Genomic DNA, 20,451 nt, shown 5'->3' with positions numbered 1-20,451 from the left:
GTCCGGACGCAGAAAGAGGGCTTTTGCTGAAGGGAAGGGGGGGAGGGGGTGCAGGGGGAGAGAGACTGAGAAAGAAGAGTAGCGAGAGAGGGGGAAAAAAAGAGAGTTAGAATAGGAGGAGTGGGGGGAGAGAAATAAGTAGGAGGCAGAGAGAGGGGAGATACCAAAACACGCCTGAGAAATATGCTATTTAAAAAAATTGAATACATTCATTTAGCCTATTTCCGAGGTATCTCAGCAAGTGCAGTACTGTATATCTAAAAAGCCCTATTTTATTTTCTGGATGGGAGTAACTCCAAGGATTAATTAACATCACTTTATTTGAAGTTATCCTGAAATAACGTGACGTTAGCCCTATCCTAATAAGAACAATTATGGCCTATTTAATGCATATAGTTACCTTAGTAAAGAAGACATTGAATGGCTGTTTTGCCCTGATTTAATGAAGATTAATAAATGTAGACCTCAGTGTTGTGTATTATAATACATCGTCTAAAATTCTATGCTTCAGTGTCTACTTTCAGTTTCTCACATCACCAACCAAATACCAACTCAATACCTAAGGAAGCTTTATGGGAAGGACTCCCGAAAACCCTTTCCAGCCTGTTATAAAATCTGGCACACGTTCCTGGTCCTATCAGAAAGATACCGAATACATTGCTACCCAAAAGTCTGCACCAATTACATCCAACTGAGGTTCACAACATAACCCTAACCCTAACCCCATTAAGATCCACGAAAGAAAAAAAAATGTGGATTTCTAATAAGAAAATGTCAAGCTTGTTTGGTGTTGATTAGTGCATTGGCTTTTACAATAAACAGGAGTACATAGATTTAAGTGTGTGTGTGTGTGTGTGTGTGTGTGTGTGTGTGTGTGTGTGTGTGTGTGTGTGTGTGTGCAGGTGAACAGCCAGTATAACTCAATCTGCAATGTCCACATTCTTGATGCATGTACAGTAACAAATCTTTACTTGTTTCACACATGCTCTAATTGTGATTATTTTTGGCAGGTCAAGTAATAGATTCTAGAGAAGACAAGGATGGCTGTGTTACTGTAACAATATGTGGCCCATCTTGTCACGTTGTTAAAACGAAGTTACCTTGTAAAGGATCATCGACCAAAGCTCCTGTAACATCTAGCAGGACTCCAAGCGCAACCTCTGCCAGGACCACAATAGCAACATCTGCCCTTACTCCCACTGCAACATCTGCCAGGAGAACAATAGCAACATCTGTCCTTACTCCCACTGCAACATCTGCCAGGAGAACAATAGCAACATCTGTCCTTACTCCCACTGCAACATCTGCCAGGAGAACAACAAAAGCCACAACATCTGGCAGCACCTCGGTATCAGTACCTGCCAGCACAGAGACATCAACAACATTGTTCACCTCTGGAGGTCTTAGTATGACATCTACCCAGACTTCACAGCTCACAAGCTCAGCTCAATGCTTTTGCTTTTACAATGGACGTTATTTCAAACCTGGTGAGTTTGACAGTCTGGATTACTGTATATAAGGGAATGTATTATCTTCTGATTTGTGGTTTAAGAAATAAATATCATGGTTCTTTTAAAGTATTTTGAAACAATTTGGGCCCAGATTTAATCAATTCTGTTAACCTATTTATTGTCCATTAATCATGACACAGTATTCACAAAAGCAAAAACAGGAAAGTAATCCGGATTTACACCTGTAAAAACCGAGGCGTTATTTATAATGGCTGTTCGTGCAAATGTTATGCAAATCAACTCATTGCAACCTAAAAAGATATTCATCCCCATATTCAGGAAGCTCCGGTAAGCTTGCTGGTGTGTTATTTAACAGCAGCGCTATGGAAATCAATGGCGAAGGAGATAACGCAAATATCATTGAAATGCCTGCTACATCTGTGAGTCGTAACTGAGATAGGCAAGATAAAGAAAGATGGGGGGAGCGGGGAGGAGAGGGTGTTAAAGAAACAGGTTAGGATACAGAGGAGGGATACGAGAGGGTAGGCAGGAGGGGTTGGGGGAGGGGGTGAGAGAGAGTGAGGTATCTATGAACACACAAGATAACCTGAGATGTTTTAAGTTGAATCATTTGAATACATTTAACATATTTATATTAGCACATTTCCCAGGTATCTCATCTCAAAAGCCCTATTTCAGTGTCTGGATGGGAGTAACGCCAAGTCTTAAATTACATCACGTTTATTTGACGATAATGCAGCGTTATCCTGAAAGAGGATGATACTAACCCTGTGCTAATGAGCTCAATTAGGGCAGCTATTTTTACATGTAACTACCTTAGTGAATAAGGCAAAATAACGACCAGTGCTGTTTTAATTACTTGCCCTGATTTAAAGGAGCTTAGTAAATCTAGACCTTAGTGTATTATATCACATAGGATAAGATTCCAATATGTTGCATCACAGACCAAATACCAACTCAAAAAAGAAGCTTTATAGGGAAGACTTCCAAATAGCCTTTCTGGTCTGGTATAAAACCAGGCACACATGTTCCTCGTCCTGTCAGAAATATACTGTATGCTGTACTACTGAAATATCTGCACCAGTTACATCTAACTGAGGTTTATAGCATAAAATACCCCTTTAAAATGAACAAGAAAAAGCCTTTGCATTTCTAATAAGAACATTAGTACCTTCTTTGATATTGATGAGTGCATTCGCTTTCAGAATAAACAGGAGTAATGTTGTGTGTATACAGATAAACAGCCAGTGTAATAAGTCACTGTGACATTTGTGGTGCGAAGGAATGGTTGAGCTCATTCTTGATGCATGTGACAGATCTTTACTTGCTTCACACATGCTCTAATTTTGTCTCTTTGTGGCAGGTAGTGTGATGTATTCAGGAGTAGACGGGGAAGGCTGTTCATATTTTGGCTTATGTGATGAGTTTTGCGAAATTGTGCTTTCGATATCGAGATGTCAAACAACAGCTGCTGTAACACGGATCAGCACTACCGCACAATCAGCAACACCTGCCAGCATTGCAGGTGTGTATATATTTATTTATATAGCGCCATGCATATACATAGCGCTTCACTGCAGTAATACACGTGACATACCTTTAATAATGTAACACAAGGGGAATAAGCGCTTCAGACACAAAAGTAACACTAGGAGGAGTCTGTGGCAGATTGAAACAAATGGCAAAACTCACCCATGCGCAGGAGTGGCCAGCGTCGCTCGCGCATGCGCACAAGTTGAAACCGCTGATCACGCATGCGCACAAGCAGAAAACACCGATTGTGCAAGCGCGGGGCGGCAGACGGGCCTGCCGCCTCCAAATTCTGCGGCCCCCCAAAATTCTGACGCCTTATCGGGCATAATGGCAAATCTGCCACTGGGAGGAGTCCCTGCCCTGACGAGTTTAAAAGCTAAGGGACCTATTCTCGTAGCTTGGAATTGTGTCAATCCATGTCTAAAGAGCTGTGTCCAATGGGATTGGTATTCCTCCCTATTCTGTGAAGGCTGCACGCATGTCCAATCTGTGCAGAAAATACTTTTTTAGAGGCGGTTTCACTCCGGCTCTACCAAGAAAAACTCAATTAAAAAAAAAAAAACTGTAATTCTCGTAGCGCCGTTCTCAAAACCGCTTCTAAAAACTCGCATTTTCATTCCCGCCACCCCCGAGATTGGTAATGCAAGTACAGTACCACCCGGAACCTGAAATATGGGTTTTGCTGAGAGAGAGCAAAACCCATATCTCAGCAAAAGCCATATGTCAGACTGAGGATGGAGTTAGCACCACCTCGTCATTTTGCTAAAAGAGCAATTACAATCTGGGCGTTTTGGTTGTTAAACCATGTGGTTCGTCATAAGTTCTGTGGGGAAGATCATGTGACCAGGCAGGCACTAGATACAATTGGTGCACTTCTAGAGAGAGGGCAGGGCTCAAAAAGGGGTGTGCCAGAGCCTGTTTCAGAAGAGGAAGGGGATGTGACTTTGTAAATGGTTGCTATAAAAACAAAAAATGCTTGTTGCATTATAATACATTAAAAATGCCAATCGGAGTTGCTATTAAAAAAAAGTGTTTTCTCATAGTATAGAACAGATTTATTATTAAAAAAAAACACACATGTAGGATATTGCTTGGTCTGCAGCTTTAACATCTCCACTGCTCACATTTCCGTCATCACCACAAAAGGTGTGTTGGCACTTTGTTTATGGGTTTCTTACCTTCTCTTCTTACCATACAGCAGCATGTAATTCAGGGCTCATGCTGGGAAACTCTGGGGTACTACTGTATGTACTAATATTATATTAATAGTCTAAGATTATATTGACATTTTTTTAATGTGTGTATAGATACTACAGGGCGCATAAATGTATTATTTGAAAATATTTTTTCACGCATCGTGTGATGTAGAATAGTAGAGTTTTGTGTATATATTTTATTTTTAACTAGTATTAGTAAATATCAATTATTAGTTTAATATTATTTTTTTAAATAGTCATACTGTGAAAATAATATATTTTGGTCACCTATAGAATGAAACATCCCAGGGAGGGGCAGAAGAATGTATGGACTTAAAAGTGAGGAGAAGAATTTTGTGTGTAACACAGGATTTGATAGGAAGCCAGGAGAGAGATTTCAGCAGGGGAGACGCTGAGACAGATTTAGGAAAGAGTAAAGTGATTCTAGCAGCAGCGTTTAGGATAGATTGTAGGGGAGACAGGTGAGAGGCAGGAAGGCCGGACAGCAGAAGTTTACAATAGTTGAGATGGGAGAGAATGAGGCCTGCGTTAGAGTTTAAGCAGTAGAGTAACAGAGGAAAGGGCGTATCTTTGCAATGTTACGGAGGAAATAACGTCAGGTTTTAGCTACTGTACATTGTGAATGTGAGAGAGGAGTCAAATGTGACACCTACTGTAGCAGCGTGTTTGTGATACTGGGTGTATGATAGTACTGTAGAAGGTGGCAGTAGGGCCAGGCTTTGAGGAAGACTTGTGCATGTTGATTAGTGAAGAAAATTATGTTTGGGTAGCCTGGGAGAGGGCAGAGTTGAAACAGGATGGGATACATTTTTAGGGAAGGAAGTCTGTGTCGGGAAGAGCTATGGCAGGAGTGTATCCCAGTGGCCAGAACCGTGAGGAGTAAGCGAACGCGTATTGTAGGCCTGCACAACTCGAGTCCTCAGGTTTTTAGGATATCCCTACTTCAGCACAGCTGGCTCAATTAGTGGCTCAGTATGACGGAGCCACTAATTGAGCCAGCTGTGCTGAAGTAGGGATATCCTGAAAACATGGCCTGTTTGCGGCCCTCGAGGACTCGAGTTGTGCAGGCCTGGCGTATTGGGTCACAGGCAGGCAGCACAGAGGCATCATCAGGGTCACTGGCAGAGGTCAAAGGTAAGCAGCAAAGAGGTGTCATTGGGTCACTAGCAGCGGTCGGAGGCAGGCAGGCAGCAAAGAAGCAGGAACAGGACTGGAACACAGGGACAGGACTGGAACACAGGGACAGGACTGGAACACAGGGACAGGACTGGAACACAGGAACAGGGCTGGACCAAAATAACAGGGCTGGCACAAGGGAATAGGACTGGAACAGGGAAACAGGACTGGGGCATGGGGACAGGTCTGGAGCACGGGGACAGGACTGAAACATAGTAACAGGACTGAGACATGGGAACAAGACACAGCAACAAGGTACAGGAATAAGCAGGATCCGTAGCATGTACAGAGGGAACCAGTATAAACAGGCACCTGGCTGCAGGAACAGGAAGTTTATTAAGGCAGCCTGAGATGATGAGATTACAGAGTGAGAGGGAACGCAGAGGGGTATTCCAGTAAAGACAGGTGCAGCAGCACTCCTGGTGGAGGTGTATGAGAACTGCAGACCAGAAGGTCAGGAAGAACTTGACAGTCTGCGAGTGTGAGATTTCTTCCAGAGGCGTTCAGAGCAACGATTGCTGGAATGCATGCATGCGTGTGCGGCAGTTTACCCTTCTGTGGGGTTAAAAGGGCGACAACGGCAGAGAGTAAGATGTATACTTTGTATATAGTAAAACGACTTCCAGTATGTACAGTAGTATACCCAGGCATATGGCAGAATTCAGAGGCAGCATAACTACTGAATCCAATGAAAACTCGAGGTATGTTCAGGTATCTAGGGGAACAATAAGGGAGGCTACATCTGTACATCAACCTTTCAAATACCAAATTATTCCTAATCTTCTCTTAGATTTTGTGAGTAAGGTTTTATTACAGTAGACCAGGCCTGCCCAACTCGTAAAGTGAGAAGGGCCAAACTGCTCCAAGGAAAAAAAATTTGGGCCGCACGGGTTAAATCATCATCATCGTCATCATCTCTCCTCCAGCACCTCTCATCATCATCATCAGCCTCATATCTCCCCCAGAACCCCTCACTATCAATCTTTACGATACTCCCCATCTATCTCTCATACCCCCATCTCTCCCCCTCACCCACACAATACCACCCTCCACATCAAACACACAATACCCCCCTCCACATCAAACATACAATACCCCCTCCACATCCCCCCAGCCCATTCCATGTCAGCATCCCTCCCCCACAAGTCAGCATCCCCCCATGTCTCTCTTCCCTCAATATGACACACTCTCCCCCTCCCCTCAATATGACACTCTCCCCCTCCCCTCAATATGACACACTCTCCCCCTCCCCTCAATATGACACTCTCCCCCTCCCCTCAATATGACACTCTGCCCCTCCCCTCAATATGACACTCTCCCCCTCCCCTCAATATGACACTCTCTCCCCCCCCCTGCAACTCACATCACACCCTCCCCCTGCAACTCACATCACTCTCACCCTCCCCCTGCAACTCACATCACTCTCCCCCCTTGCAACTCACATCAATATCTCCACCCCCCTGCACCTCACATCACTCTCTCCCTCCCCTGCACCTCACATCACTCTCTCCCCCCCCCCTGCACCTCACATCACTCTCTCCCCCCCCTGCACCTCACATCACTCTCTCCCCCCCTGCACCTCACATCACTTCCCCCCTGCCCCTCACATGTTAGCAGCCCAGCCCTCCACATACATGTCAGCAGCCCCCCCCATACATGTCAGCAGCCCACCCCCTCACATGTCAGCAGCCCACCCCCCCTCACATGTCAGCAACCCACCCCCCCCTCACATGTCAGCAGCCCACCCCCCATCACATGTCAGCAGCCCACCCCCCCCTCACATGTCAGCAGCCCACCCCCCCCTCACATGTCAGCAGCCCCCCCCCCTCACATGTCAGCAGCCCACCCCCCCTCACATGTCAGCAGCCCACCCCCCCCTCACATGTCAGCAGCCCACCCCCCTCACATGTCAGCAGCCCACTCCCCTCACGTCAGCAGCCCACCCCCCCTCACATGTCAGCAGCCCCCCCCCCACCAGCCGTTTTTCACACCCACCCCCCCACCAGCCCGTTTTTCACACCCACCCCCCCACCAGCCCGTTTTTCTCTCTCACACACACACACACACACACACACGCCCCGCCCCCGGCATGCTCTGACCTCCCCGGCAGCCTGCTATTGAAGAAAAAAAACACATGGCTGCCACATCCTCCTCATGCTGCTGCTGCCCCCGCACACCGCAAAACCTGGGGGCTGGGAGGGAGGGGGAGGGGTCTGGAAGGGAGAGGGAGAGAGCTGGGAGGGAGAGGGAGAGAGCTGGGAGGGAGAGGGAGGGAGGAGGGATGAATCGCCGCCATTTTTTTAAACTTTTTTTTAAAATATATTTAATTAACTTGCGCCCGGCCGGAGTCATCGCGGGCCGCACAGAGAGGCCAGACGGGCCGCATGCGGCCCGCTGGCCGTATGTTGTGCAGGCCTGAAGTAGACTAAAGTATTTACTTTTTGTCATTCTACAGTGTCTCGTACCACGCCTCCTACTGCCACAGCAAAATCTGTCAGTGTTACAACTGCCAAAAGAACATCTGTCAGTACCAAAGCTCCGACTGGAACACGTCTTACCACTGCAGTTGTTTTTACTCAATCTGTCAGTGCCACGACTCGCAAAATTACATCTGCCAGTGTTGAAACTACCAAAAGTACATCTATCAGTGCCAAGGCTCCTACTGGTACACATAGCACCACTTTTACAACACGAGCTTTAAGCAGCATGTCTCCAACTTCTTCCCATACTTCCATGAAGACCAAACCTTACTCTGCAACTCTAATCACAGTTTCACCTAATACTACTGTGGGGCCAATTACGACTACGCCATATCATCAAAAAGACCTCAGTCGAACCACTGAACCTTCAAAGGTAAATACAAAATACCATCCCTTCTCCAGTCCAACACTAACGATCGGGCTACCATGCTTCCTGCCATGCAGCAGTAATGAACACTTACATCCACTACATCAACTTTTTGAACATACAGTATCGGATACAAAACCCAGTGAGAATGTTTCAGATGTTTTTGGGTAGGGACAGTTGCCCCAATAACTAGATATGTGATGGACACCTTGAATTTGTGAAATTCAAAAGGCAATTTACTGCATGTAGCTAGCCAACGGTAACACAACATATCCAGTTACATCATAGAATATGACAGTGTTTGAATTGGCAGTGCTGGTGCAGAATATCACAACATAGCCTCCCATATCCCACCAGAGGGAAGAATGAAAAGCCTGTTACATTTGTACATAGGGTTGCCAGGTGGCTTCTCCGAAAATACTGGACTCAATGGTGAAAGGTGCGTCAGGTCACTATAACCAGGGAGGAAAATACCAGACACATACATGTCTAGTATTACAGTATCTTTGATTTTTTACTGGACTGAGTATCCAAATACAGGACAGTCCAGTTCAATACCGGACACCTGGCAACCCTATTTGTACATTGTGCCATGACAAAATTTTGACGTAAGTAAGTTTAAAGAAATGTCATGGTACTACAGTGCAGTACATATACTGTGTGTGTGTGCGTGTGTGTGTGTGTGTGTGTGTGTATATATATATATATATATATATATATATATATATATATATATATACAAGGAAAGGGAAACACATGATGTTGTTTTATCATTGTCTCCAACGTGCTGTTTTCTTCTTCAGCACACTGTGACCACTCCATGTTTCATTGCAAAATGCTCACCAAATGGTACGATAGATATTGCATTTATGAACTGTCCAGAGGTCGAACTCATCACCTGTGAGAGCAGACTGGAACCAATGAAGATGTTTGATAACAAGGGATGCTGCTTTTATTATGAGTGTCCATGTGAGTAAATGCTTGTGAAGGGCCCACTCCTCTCCTATAATCATTTCAACAGGGTTCCCTGATGAATCAAATTCTTCAGGGATAAGCTAGGGAATGCAGAATAAGATACCGAGTCAACATACAGTAGAGTGGTGGGGTACTGTAGCCACAGAATGGGACGCTTGACCGTGGCCAAGGCTTCCGCCACGTCACCTCACCGAGGCGCACCCCGCCACTGATGCCATCTTTAACTGTCAATGTCCACTGCAACTCCAGCACGGGCGCCATGTTTAAACATTTAAATGTGTCAATGTCCCCTGCAACTCCGGCCTGTAATGTCCAATGCACCATGTTTAAATGTCCCGCCACTCAGACGCACCAATGTCCCCCGCAATTTAGCCATGAGTCAATTTATAGTTAGTGGATAACTCCAGAGATGAATAGTTTTAGTAATCTGATGAAACGAATAAGGACAGTGGATATTTAAGTAATAATCCCTGAAGAACAGGGCATTACTGGCCAATAATGCCCTGGCTGGAAGAGTTGAAGGCCCGAGGCGAAGCCGAGGGACTTTAACCCAGCCTGGGCATTATTGGCCAGTAATGCCCTGTTCTGAAGGGATTATTACTATTATAGGCTAAATGTAGGCTTATTTCATAAATAATAGACACTTTTGTATAGTTAAATAGATTTTTTTATTAAAATAAAATGGTAAATACATGTGTAACGGGTTTCCCCCCCCCCAATCTCACATTGGCCCGGGTACTTTAATAATCAACCCCCATTACGTGTGTGTTTGGTGGTGCACCTGTAGGCAACAGAACTCCTGAGTCTCCCGCTTGATGTTAGTAGGGGATTTCCAACAGAACAGGTAGCTGAGGTAGTGGGTGCGAGTTCAACTTACATCATGTGCAGCGCCTCCACCTCATCAGGGTCTATGCTTCCGCAGGGAGATGGTCCTGGTGAGGAACTCCTTCTTGGTGGTGCCATCCACTGCGGAGTAACTTCACACTCACACAGTGGGGGTATCGTTAACAAGGTCATCTTTATTGTAGACGGTGATGTAGCAGACTGCCACATGCAGCTGCCGGCTCTAGCCGCACATCTCTCCGTGCTGTCCCTTCGCCAGGTACGCCCTCCCAAATTGGAGTGGGATTCCCTCTTCTCCTAGGGAGATCCTCTCTGTGCCAGGTCCCTAGACACAGAGTGGCTTAGACAGGCTGATTGGTCAACCTGGACCTCTAGTTACGTCACTAGGGTCACAAAGTGTTCCTACAATTCCTTATGCAGGACAATACAACTTCCTAACAGCTTTCCACCGCTGCCAGAACACACACTAAACCTAACTGTGTTGTGCCTTATATACTTCAGGAGGCAGGCGCATCCCTGATGTCACTATCCAGGGACCCAGAGCATACAGCCACTCCCCTCCATACATAGGGCACATCACCATTGGATGAGGGAAAACCTCCATAACTACTGCTGGCATACCTGTTCTTACCAGGACTTACTGCCAACAGAGAGGAAAGCAATATACCATTATTATGCATGGCTATACATGAAACCACCTCTATATACGCATACACTGCAGCTATCTATATCCACACACTGCCGCCCCCTCTGTGTACACACACACACAGCAGGTCACACACAAACTTCTGCTACACACACACACAGCAGCTCACACACAAACTTCTGCTACACACACACACACACACACACACACACACACACACACACACACACACACACACACACACACACACACACACACACACACACACACACACACACACACACACACACACACACCACACTGCCTCTACACACATACACACACTGGAGCTCTAGACACACAACACAGCACCTCCTCTACAATCACTACACAGCACCTCTACACACACAGCAGCAGCTCTACACACACACACAAACTCTGCTGCTACACACACATGCTACAACCATAAACACTGCTACTGACACACACACACACACACACACACACACACACACACAGTAGCTCTATATACACACACACACACACACACACACATCAGCTCTACACTCACACAAACTGCTGCTACACATACAACAGCACAACACACACACACTGCAGCCACAATAAAAAATGCAGCCACTTACTTAACTTTGCACTCTCCCCCCCAGCTCTACACACAACACAGCACCTCTACACCCCCCTCCCCCCCCCCACACACACACAACACTGCACCTCTATACACAACACACTTACTTCGTTGCAGTCTCTCTCCCCCCCTCCCCTCCCCTCCAATTCAACTGAATCTGCTCAGAAAATCTCAGTCAGCTCGGGAGGGGGAGGAGTCAAACCGTGGCTGATACTTGTTGACCAATCCCCTGCCATGTCTCAGAGCTTTTACTTAATTCAAACCAATCCCCTGCCCTGTCTCAGCTGTTCTGAAAGCTGATTGGCTGGAAATAAACAGATTGAAAACTGAATTTTGCAAACTGCTGAAATTCAGGGCATTACTGTGGATAATGCCCGGAATTTTAACCAATCAGAGAGCAGGGTTTTCAATAATGCCCGGAATTTTACTGCTTTAGCCTATAATTCCAAATAAAGACTATATGATGAGTTGCCACAATATGGGTTCACAATATGGCTGCCTATTTCAAAAGAGAAAGTGCTGTGGCTTCCTAAATTACTGGTATAGCAACTCAAGGAAGCTTAATATGTTAAAAATCATTAAAAAAGGGCACAACGAGAGAAAAATTGTGTTAAAAAAATTCATTAAGTATTTTTTTATACTACAGAACTAATATATATTAAACAAAACACGTAGGAATTTGAATGTAATGATTCTTTAATATCTATTTTCTGTTTTACAGCTTGTGTAGCTCCTGATGGGACCAGGAGAAAGGTAAGTATACAAATAAATGAAGCAGGCTGTAAAATAGTAATTTAGAGCAGCTACAGTATTTATTGTGCTTGTGGAAAGCGTAGAAAGAGACTTTTACATCAGATAACAACTACTTGGTCCACCTACTCTGTCCATTTTACAATCTCTTGTAACACCGCACACCCTATTTGTTGCCTTTCTTATATATAGCTCAACCCCCTTATAACGCTGTGCTTGGGGTCCAAAGAATCACATCGCGTTATAAGCGGATCGCGTTAGAAATAATGTACCATTGTATGCATTGTTCAATAAAGTATTTAAGATACCAGTAATCGTGTTGTAAAGTATTCATAAATACGAAAATTGGGACCCATGCTTGGACCGCATTATAAGCGGATTCGCGCTGTAATAGATTGCGTTATAACGGGGTTGAGCTGGATTTAGGATAGTCTTATGTCTAGCCCAAGCATTTCTCAATTCACTTATTTTATCAGCCTCTACTATCTCTGCTTGGAGGCTAGTACATGCATCCACTTCCGCTATCCGTGAAGAAGTTCTTCATCACAAACTCCTTGAGCCTGCGACCCTCCAGCTTCTGAGCATCACCTTTAAGTTTAAATCGTATCCCTCCGACCTTCTCTCCCCCAAACTGTACATGAGGACCATGTTTATCATGATAAACATAACAATGTTATTACTGATTACGCGACGAATGCTAGAAACGTGTCACTACACTTCCTTACATGTCATGCATATTCTGAATGCTTGGCAGAGTGGTGGCACCACAAGCACAACAAGTTCTAGACATCTGCACAAGTCAACGGGACATTGTCAATGATCCTTTATTGTGCAGCGTGATGTCACAGCGAAGGCGCAATGTTTTCCGGATAACCGTGCATCGGGTGAAACAAAAGTGGTTTTGGTGAGCACAAAACTCCATCACGTACCCAATAGTGACAGTGGAATCTCTCCCTTTCAAAATGCGCGCTAAATATAATGTCTTTATTACGTTAGCCTCCAGGTCTATAATATTCTGTCCTACCGAGGAAATGGGCAATGCTATACATATTGTATGTAGTATAATATACAGGCATACCTCGCTTTAAGGACACTCACTTTAAGTACACTCGCGAGTAAGGACATAGCGCCCAATAGGCAAACGGCAGCTCACGCATGCGCCTGTCAGCACATCCTGAACAGCAATACTGGCTCCCTACCTGTGCACAAGCGGGGAGACTATAGAGCCTGTTACAAATGCGTTATTTACATCAGTTATGCACGTATATGATGATTGCAGTACAGTGCATGCATCGATACGTGGAAAAAAGGTAGTGCTTCACTTTAAGTACATTTTCGCTTTACATACATGCTCCGGTCCCATTGCGTACGTTAATGCGGGGTCTTCCTGTATACCACTGTTGTAGTCCATAGTAGAGTAACTATAAGTATACAGTACATGGTTGCAAATAGGAAAATGAGTTCTAATGAAACAATTGTATAAAAACAGGTCATACATTGTGTACGTGTCTAGTGTATAAGTGGGGCTAACTAACGTGGAAACATAGGGGAGGTATAAAAACACACTGTTCTACAGATTAAGAGGTGCAGATAGTGTACATGGGTAATTGAAAACATGGTATCAAGTATAAATGTGAAACAGTTAAGTGCGCAGCTAATATAAACTAACAGTGATAAAACACAAATAGTGACTAATTAAAACACAAGGTGCATACCCACATACCCAATTGAGGGGATATAAATGTAAATACAAAACCGTATAGGGTAGATTTAAAGCGTCTGCAGCCATTTCAAGAGAGTGGCTCATACCATCTGCACTAGAGTCAAAAACAAAAGAGAACAGCGCAAAATGCACATAGCGAAGTACATAAAGATACATTTTATATATAAAAAGGTAAGTATTCCGCATACATCAGATAGGTAGGATAAAAGCATTGACTGTGATAAACACAGAGGTTACCAATCAGCGGAACAACACACAAATGGAGATCATCTAGTCTCGATGGTACCAGGGGGTCGTCTCGGCTCACAGACAGGTGACCATCATTGTATCTCCGTCATAATTACGTCATTCCATGTTCGATCTCTCAAGCAGGTAAATCACTGCAGGGTATCAAAAACAAGATTGTTTTGTTTGACCGGGCTGTAGAAACACATGATGAGTAGAGACAGGTACTATAAGGCCACGTCCCAGTGATCGCGACGGCACGTGGGACAGCATGCGTGGCGCGAACAAGAGACGGCCCTCTATGGGGCCGGCCATATCCGGCGTGTGCGTGCGCATGAACAAGCGCGATAGCGCAACCACATTTCCCAAAGACAAGACATTTGTCTTTTGGCGCGGCGGCCGAGCGATGGCCACATCACGGCGGCGGTTCAGCCAATGAGGGCGAACCGGTCGTCGTCACGAGCACTTCAGATTGTCTGAAGTCCACAGGTGGCTCGGGAGAAGGGAGCGTGCGCCGCCATGCGTTCCGTATCGCGTGTGCACGCGCCCACTGTGGCCGTAGCCTAAGTAATTCAGTGAGTGTGGAGTCAGTCCGAACCAAAAGGTACAGATGTAGCAAGAGACTTTCTTCAGCACCAGGGCAAGCTTTGGTCATGTAACCATGGCTTCCCCAGAGTTAGAGGATTAATGCTGCAGGGGCTCTGATCCGGAAGCATGGACCCCCCACAGTGTGACAACCCACAGTGTGGCAGATACTGTATCTGGAGCCACCGCTGTTTGCTTTTCCAGCCATGGCTCCTGAGGCAGTAAGTCTTGCTACATCTGTATACACACAAGGGCAGTGTAATAATACCAGGGGTGATTGGACGGGAATAATGCCTTCTAATACAATGTATAGTTACTGAGTAAAACCTCTTCTCATATCAGTGTGCTAATAGCATCAGAAGAAATTCCAAAGCAGGAACCTTCCCCTGCTTACACTGCCCTCATTATAGCATTGTAAAGGGGGGCACTTTCAATCACCTGCAAACATGGAAACCTTTCAACTTCCCGGACTTTTGCCGATGTAATTTATGCATTGAAATGCCCTTGAGTAGAGATGGGCGACTTTTTGGGGCAAATTTGGATCCGCAGCGGATCGGCCGGTTCCTTTGGTCTGCAGATTTCAGGGGATCAATTTAAAAAAAAGAGCGATTCACGTTTTGCATATTTTTTTATTATTATTACCAATACACTCCGCGGATTCTGCAACCCGTGGACGGATTTGTAGAATCCAATCCGTGGATTCAGCAATCCATTGGCAAATTTTTGAGAATCGGCCAATGGATTCCTGAATCCGCAAATTGGATTCTCCAAATCTGTCCACGGGTTGTATCCAATGGATGTTTTTTGAAACCCGCCCAAATCCATTTGCGGATTTTATACCGCAAAATGGATTTCGGAGGTAACATCAGCGAGAATCCGGGAAACGATTCCCCCATCTCTACCTTTGAGGCAAACTTTATTCTGTATAGGACAAACTTTAAAACCTATGAAATTATGAGCACAAAAATGATATTCACATAAAGAAAAAAGAAGAATCACCTGTGGTACGGCATTTAAGAGACAATGACCATAATATCTCACAATGGTGATTCTTTATATTTGAACAAGTACACAATTCTCTGAGAGGAGGTGACAAAAGTAAAACACTCCTACGTAGGTAGGCATATTGGATCTTCAGCTTGGACTATATGCACTGTAAAGGTCTTAATGCTGATAACAGCCTACAGTGCTTTTGGGAATTAGGAGTCAGTCGGTCCAACAAGTTATAACACTATGCCTGGGCTACTTATACAGTAGTTGTAGGCCCCTGCTTCATAGGGAAGCCTTCAGGGAGGGTAATTAGTTTTCCATTACCCATCTTCAGTGTTATATCTCCCCTCCCACCAAACCTACCTAATCAGTAGATATGGGTCCCTTCTATTAGGGAAATCCTCAGGGTTTACTGACTTCTCTCACTTAGACTTGAGAAAGGGCTGATTGAGAGCCCAATGAATGTTTGGATACGTCTTGCAACCAGTTTGCAGATCACAATCTCTGGACACCAACAGCATAAAGATTCAGGTCTACACTTCAACTACCTTTTTAGATACCTTACCTGATTGATTCTACATTACTGTGGACTGGTTTGGGCATGTTCAGCCATCTGATTTAATATACTTTTTACTGTACTAACCTGTCATCATTTGTTTGCCTTGTATGGCACCACATGTACTCTAAATTAAGCAAATACATCCCCGTTTTTTGATTCACCATACAGTGTGTGTACATTTCCTTTTTTTAGTGTTGGAGAACACTTACATATTTTTCTACATTCATATATAGAGATCCATAAATCTTTGGTCTTTACTGTACCTCACTCTGGGTATATTATACTACATATATAATTGCCAGTTTCCTCAGTATAACAGACTCGTATAGACCTTGGAGCTGACGTCATGAATACATTGTGGGCTGTCGATGTCATGAATACATTATGTTTGGCGTGTATTCTGAAAGGGAGAGATTCCACTGTCACTATTGGATTTTTAACTGAGTTTTATTCTCACCAGGACCACTATTTTTTCACCTGACAAAGGGTTATCCCTGAAACATTGCGCCTTTGATGTAACATTATCCTGCTCACTAAAGGATCACTGATAGCGTCATATTAACTTATGTAGATATCTTCTTTGTGTGGCAAGACCTGTTGTTCTAATTATACCAACGTGGCTGCAGATTCCCATATTCTTTGTACAAGCACAAGACTCCTAACCTTCCTAATTCTTAGTTGACGACTACACAACAAGGCCATCTTTTTCACCATAGAGATGTTGCATCACAACAGATCTGGTAGATTTACTTCATGCATAAGAAGGGAAGACACATAAAGTCCCCAGGTACAGATCATAATACATTTCATAACAACATTTGCATCTCCCTTATTCTTCATATCACAGCATAGATATTACCAATCACCAAACAGATCACTGACTCAACCATTCTACAAGAGATATTCACAGTGACTCTTCAAGTGTCAATTTAATTAAAAAAACAAAAACAAAAAAAAAAAACATAGTTTTAGGGATTGATACATATGTTCAGATACAATACATAATCCTAAACCTTAGTGCACATAAAGACCCATACATAATTGACACAGTTCAGTAAATGTGGTTTATACCGTAGTCACTGAAGTCTGTTCCTTAGCCCACACAATCTTTCACTGCACAAAGTGTCTGCAGACTATACTACAGCTCAACCCCCTTATAACGCTGGGCTTGGGGTCCAAAGAATGAAATTGCGTCATAAGCGGATCGCATTAGAAATAATGTACAATTGTATGCATTGTACAATAAAGTATTTAAGATACCAATAATCGTGTTGTAACGTATTCATAAATACGAAAATTGGGAGCCACGCTTGCATCGCGTTATAAGCGGATCCGCGTGGTAACGGGGGTATAACGGGGTTGAGCTGTACTTCAATTGTTGATCTGAAATTAATTTAATCTTTCAGCCGGGTGACTTATGGACTGACAACTGCAAGACCTGTTTATGCAATGAATTCACCCTTCAAGTCATTTGCGAACCATTCTTCTGTGCGACAACAACACCAGCTACCTGTAACTTGCCGGGATATGAACTTATAGCGGTGTTGACCCCATCTGATCGTTGCTGCCATGAATATGAATGTCGTGAGTATCCAACACTGTGTACAGCCTGCAGACATAAAAATGAAGGCCCCCAAGCCCAAAACGTAATACATCTTGTTATGGCATCAACATCAAATAACTCTTCTCTAATTCTTCTTGTTACGATTTGCTTATACAGTGTAAATGGAAGTGTGTATTGGTCATTTACATGGAGATGATCAGCTTTATCTCTTCATTAGTTTTCCAATTGAGCGGAGCGCTGTGTAACTCGTGAACATGAAAGAAAAAAATATATATAATGGTGCAGATAGTACAACAATAGTAATCTAAAAATATATAGTCTCTGCAATGGTTGTACTCACAAATGACAATGTCAAAATAGACGTATCAGAGACCCTTCTCTCTCTGACAGGAGCCCTTTAATGGATGCCCCCTCAGAGTGGTTTCTTGATAGAAATTCAGGAAGCTTGTGATATATAGATGGTCAAATTTTCTCCCAAGGATGTATAAAAGGAAAAGAGAGAACGCACAATAGTATAGTACGGTCTAAAATTGTATTAGCAGCAATGAAAAATATGTATGATACACTCACATTTCAAATATGATATATGTTCGAGGGAGAGGACAGCTGTAGTTGGAGAGTGCCGGTATCTCCAGGAGCGGCGGAGCACTTCCGCATGCGTCACGTGTACCCGCGTCACGTCCTGTGACGTCTCAGGTCAGGGCGGAAGAAGCTGCCTGGTGTGTCCGTCTCCGTTGGATTGCCAGCACCTGTCTCCAGTGTTCTCCCCAGCTCAGTCACCTCCCACAGCTGATCGATTCTACGCGTTTCGCTGTGGCTTCTACCACGCGTTGAATCGATCAGCTGTGGGAGGTGACTGAGCTGGGGAGAACACTGGAGACAGGTGCTGGCAATCCAACGGAGACGGACATTGATATTAATTGAAAATTATACATCACTGTCACCTATATTATATAGATTAAGCATTATTCACTATAGTTTAAGAAGCGCCCGGTTTTTAATTTTGTTTTTGCTTATCTCTTCATTGCCTCCTTATGTCTCAAACAGGCTGCAACCCCAATCTATGTCCAACCCCAAGCACATGCTCAACTGGTTATGAGACAACTGTCACCAGGGCCGGCTGCTGCATCAATGTTGCTTGTGGTAAGTGTCCAGGTCATTTAGTGTGGGCACAGAATTCATTAGCTGGAGAAATGGATGATGGGATACGGTTTGTGCAGGAGATACTGCACCTATTATTTCTAGTTTGTATGTACAGTATGTATATCTTTATTCACATAGCGCTTCACAGTAGTAATACACGTGACAATCATATAAATACCAAATAATACAAATAACAGATCATGGGAAGAAGTGCTTCAGACATAAAAAAAAATATTTAGGAAAAGGAGTCCCTGCTCTGAAGAGCTTACAATCTAATTGGTAGGAGGAACATGCAGATACAGTAGGAGGGTGTGCTGGTAAGTGCGTCTGCAAGGGGCCAAGCTTTATGTATCAGGTGTATAGTGTTAGCCACAGTGTTACTCATATACTTCGTTAAGCAGGTGTGTTTTAAGGTGGGTCTTAAAGGTGGATAGAGAGGGGGCTAGTCGGGTATTGAGGGGAAGGGCATTACAGAGGTGTGGGACAGTCAGTGAGAGAGGTTAAAGGCGGGAGAGGGATTTGGATATAAAGGGGGTAGAGAGAAGACATCCTTGAGTGGAACGCAAGAGTCGAGATGGTGTATAGCGAGAAATTAGGGCTGAGATGTAAGGAGGGGCAGAAGAGTGTAAAGCTTTAAAAGTGAGGAGGAGAATTGAGTGTGTGATACGGGATTTGATAGGCAGCCAGGAGAGCGATTTCAGCAGGGGAGGCACTGAGACAGATTTAGGAAAGTGTAGAGTGATTCTGGCAGCAGGGTTTAGGATAGATTGTAGGGGTGACAGGTGAGAGGCAGGAAGGCCAGATAGCAGAAGGTTACAGTAATCGAGACAAAGAGAATGAGGGCCTGTGTCAGAGTTTTAGCAGTCGAACAACAGAGTAAAGGGCGTATCTTTGTGATAATGCGGACAAAAAAGTGACGGGTTTTAGATACGTTTTGATTGTGAGAGGAGAAAGTGAGAAAGTAGTCGAGTGTGACCCCTAAGCAGCGTATTTGCGCTACTGGGTGTATGACTGAACTTCCAACAGTAATGTGGAAGGAGCTAGTGGGGCCAGGTTTGGGAGGAAGTATGAGGAGCTCTGTTTTTCCCATGTTAAGTTTAAGTCGGCGGAGGGCCATCCAGGATGATATCGCAGAGACACATTCAGAAACTTTGGTCTGTACAGTAGGTGTAAGGTCAGGGGTTGAAAAGTACATTTTTGTGTCGTCAGCATAGAGGTGATATTTGAACCCAAGAGATGTGATTAGGTCACCTAGAGAGAGTGTGTACTGAGAAAAGAGGAGAGGTCCCAGGACAGAGCCATGGGGTATCCCCACAGACAGGTCAATAGAGGAGAAGGAGGTGTTAGCAGAACAGACGCTTAAAGTATGATGGAAGAGGTAAGAAGAGATCCAGGATAGAGCTTTGCTACGAATGCCAAGAGTATGGAGAATGTGAAGAAGAAGAGGGTGGTCCACAGTATCAAATGCTGCAGAGAGGTTGAGTAGTATGAGCAGTGTAATGACCTCTGTCTTTGGCAGCATGGGGGTCATTAGTTATTTTAGTGAGGGCTGTTTCGGTGGAGTGAGCAGTACGGAAG

The 20,451-nt window shown here is 44.3% G+C and overlaps 1 protein-coding gene across 1 annotated transcript in view; it reads left to right on the top strand.

Annotated features, from left to right (window-relative positions):
* LOC142463848 (uncharacterized) overlaps positions 1-20,451 on the top strand; it is a 62,898-nt gene that overhangs the window by 28,955 nt on the left and 13,492 nt on the right. The window contains exons 4-10 of the mRNA XM_075566660.1: positions 1,011-1,487; positions 2,836-2,997; positions 7,854-8,251; positions 9,049-9,214; positions 12,056-12,087; positions 17,573-17,750; positions 18,778-18,873. Of these exons, the coding sequence (XP_075422775.1) occupies positions 1,011-1,487; positions 2,836-2,997; positions 7,854-8,251; positions 9,049-9,214; positions 12,056-12,087; positions 17,573-17,750; positions 18,778-18,873 (1,509 nt within the window). The remainder of the gene's footprint in view (positions 1-1,010; positions 1,488-2,835; positions 2,998-7,853; positions 8,252-9,048; positions 9,215-12,055; positions 12,088-17,572; positions 17,751-18,777; positions 18,874-20,451) is intronic.

The sequence above is a fragment of the Ascaphus truei genome, chromosome 12, assembly GCF_040206685.1.
Source record: "Ascaphus truei isolate aAscTru1 chromosome 12, aAscTru1.hap1, whole genome shotgun sequence".
Taxonomy (NCBI): domain Eukaryota; kingdom Metazoa; phylum Chordata; class Amphibia; order Anura; family Ascaphidae; genus Ascaphus; species Ascaphus truei.
The sequence above is the reverse complement of the archived record's forward strand: the minus strand, read 5'-3'. Positions and strand labels throughout refer to the sequence as shown.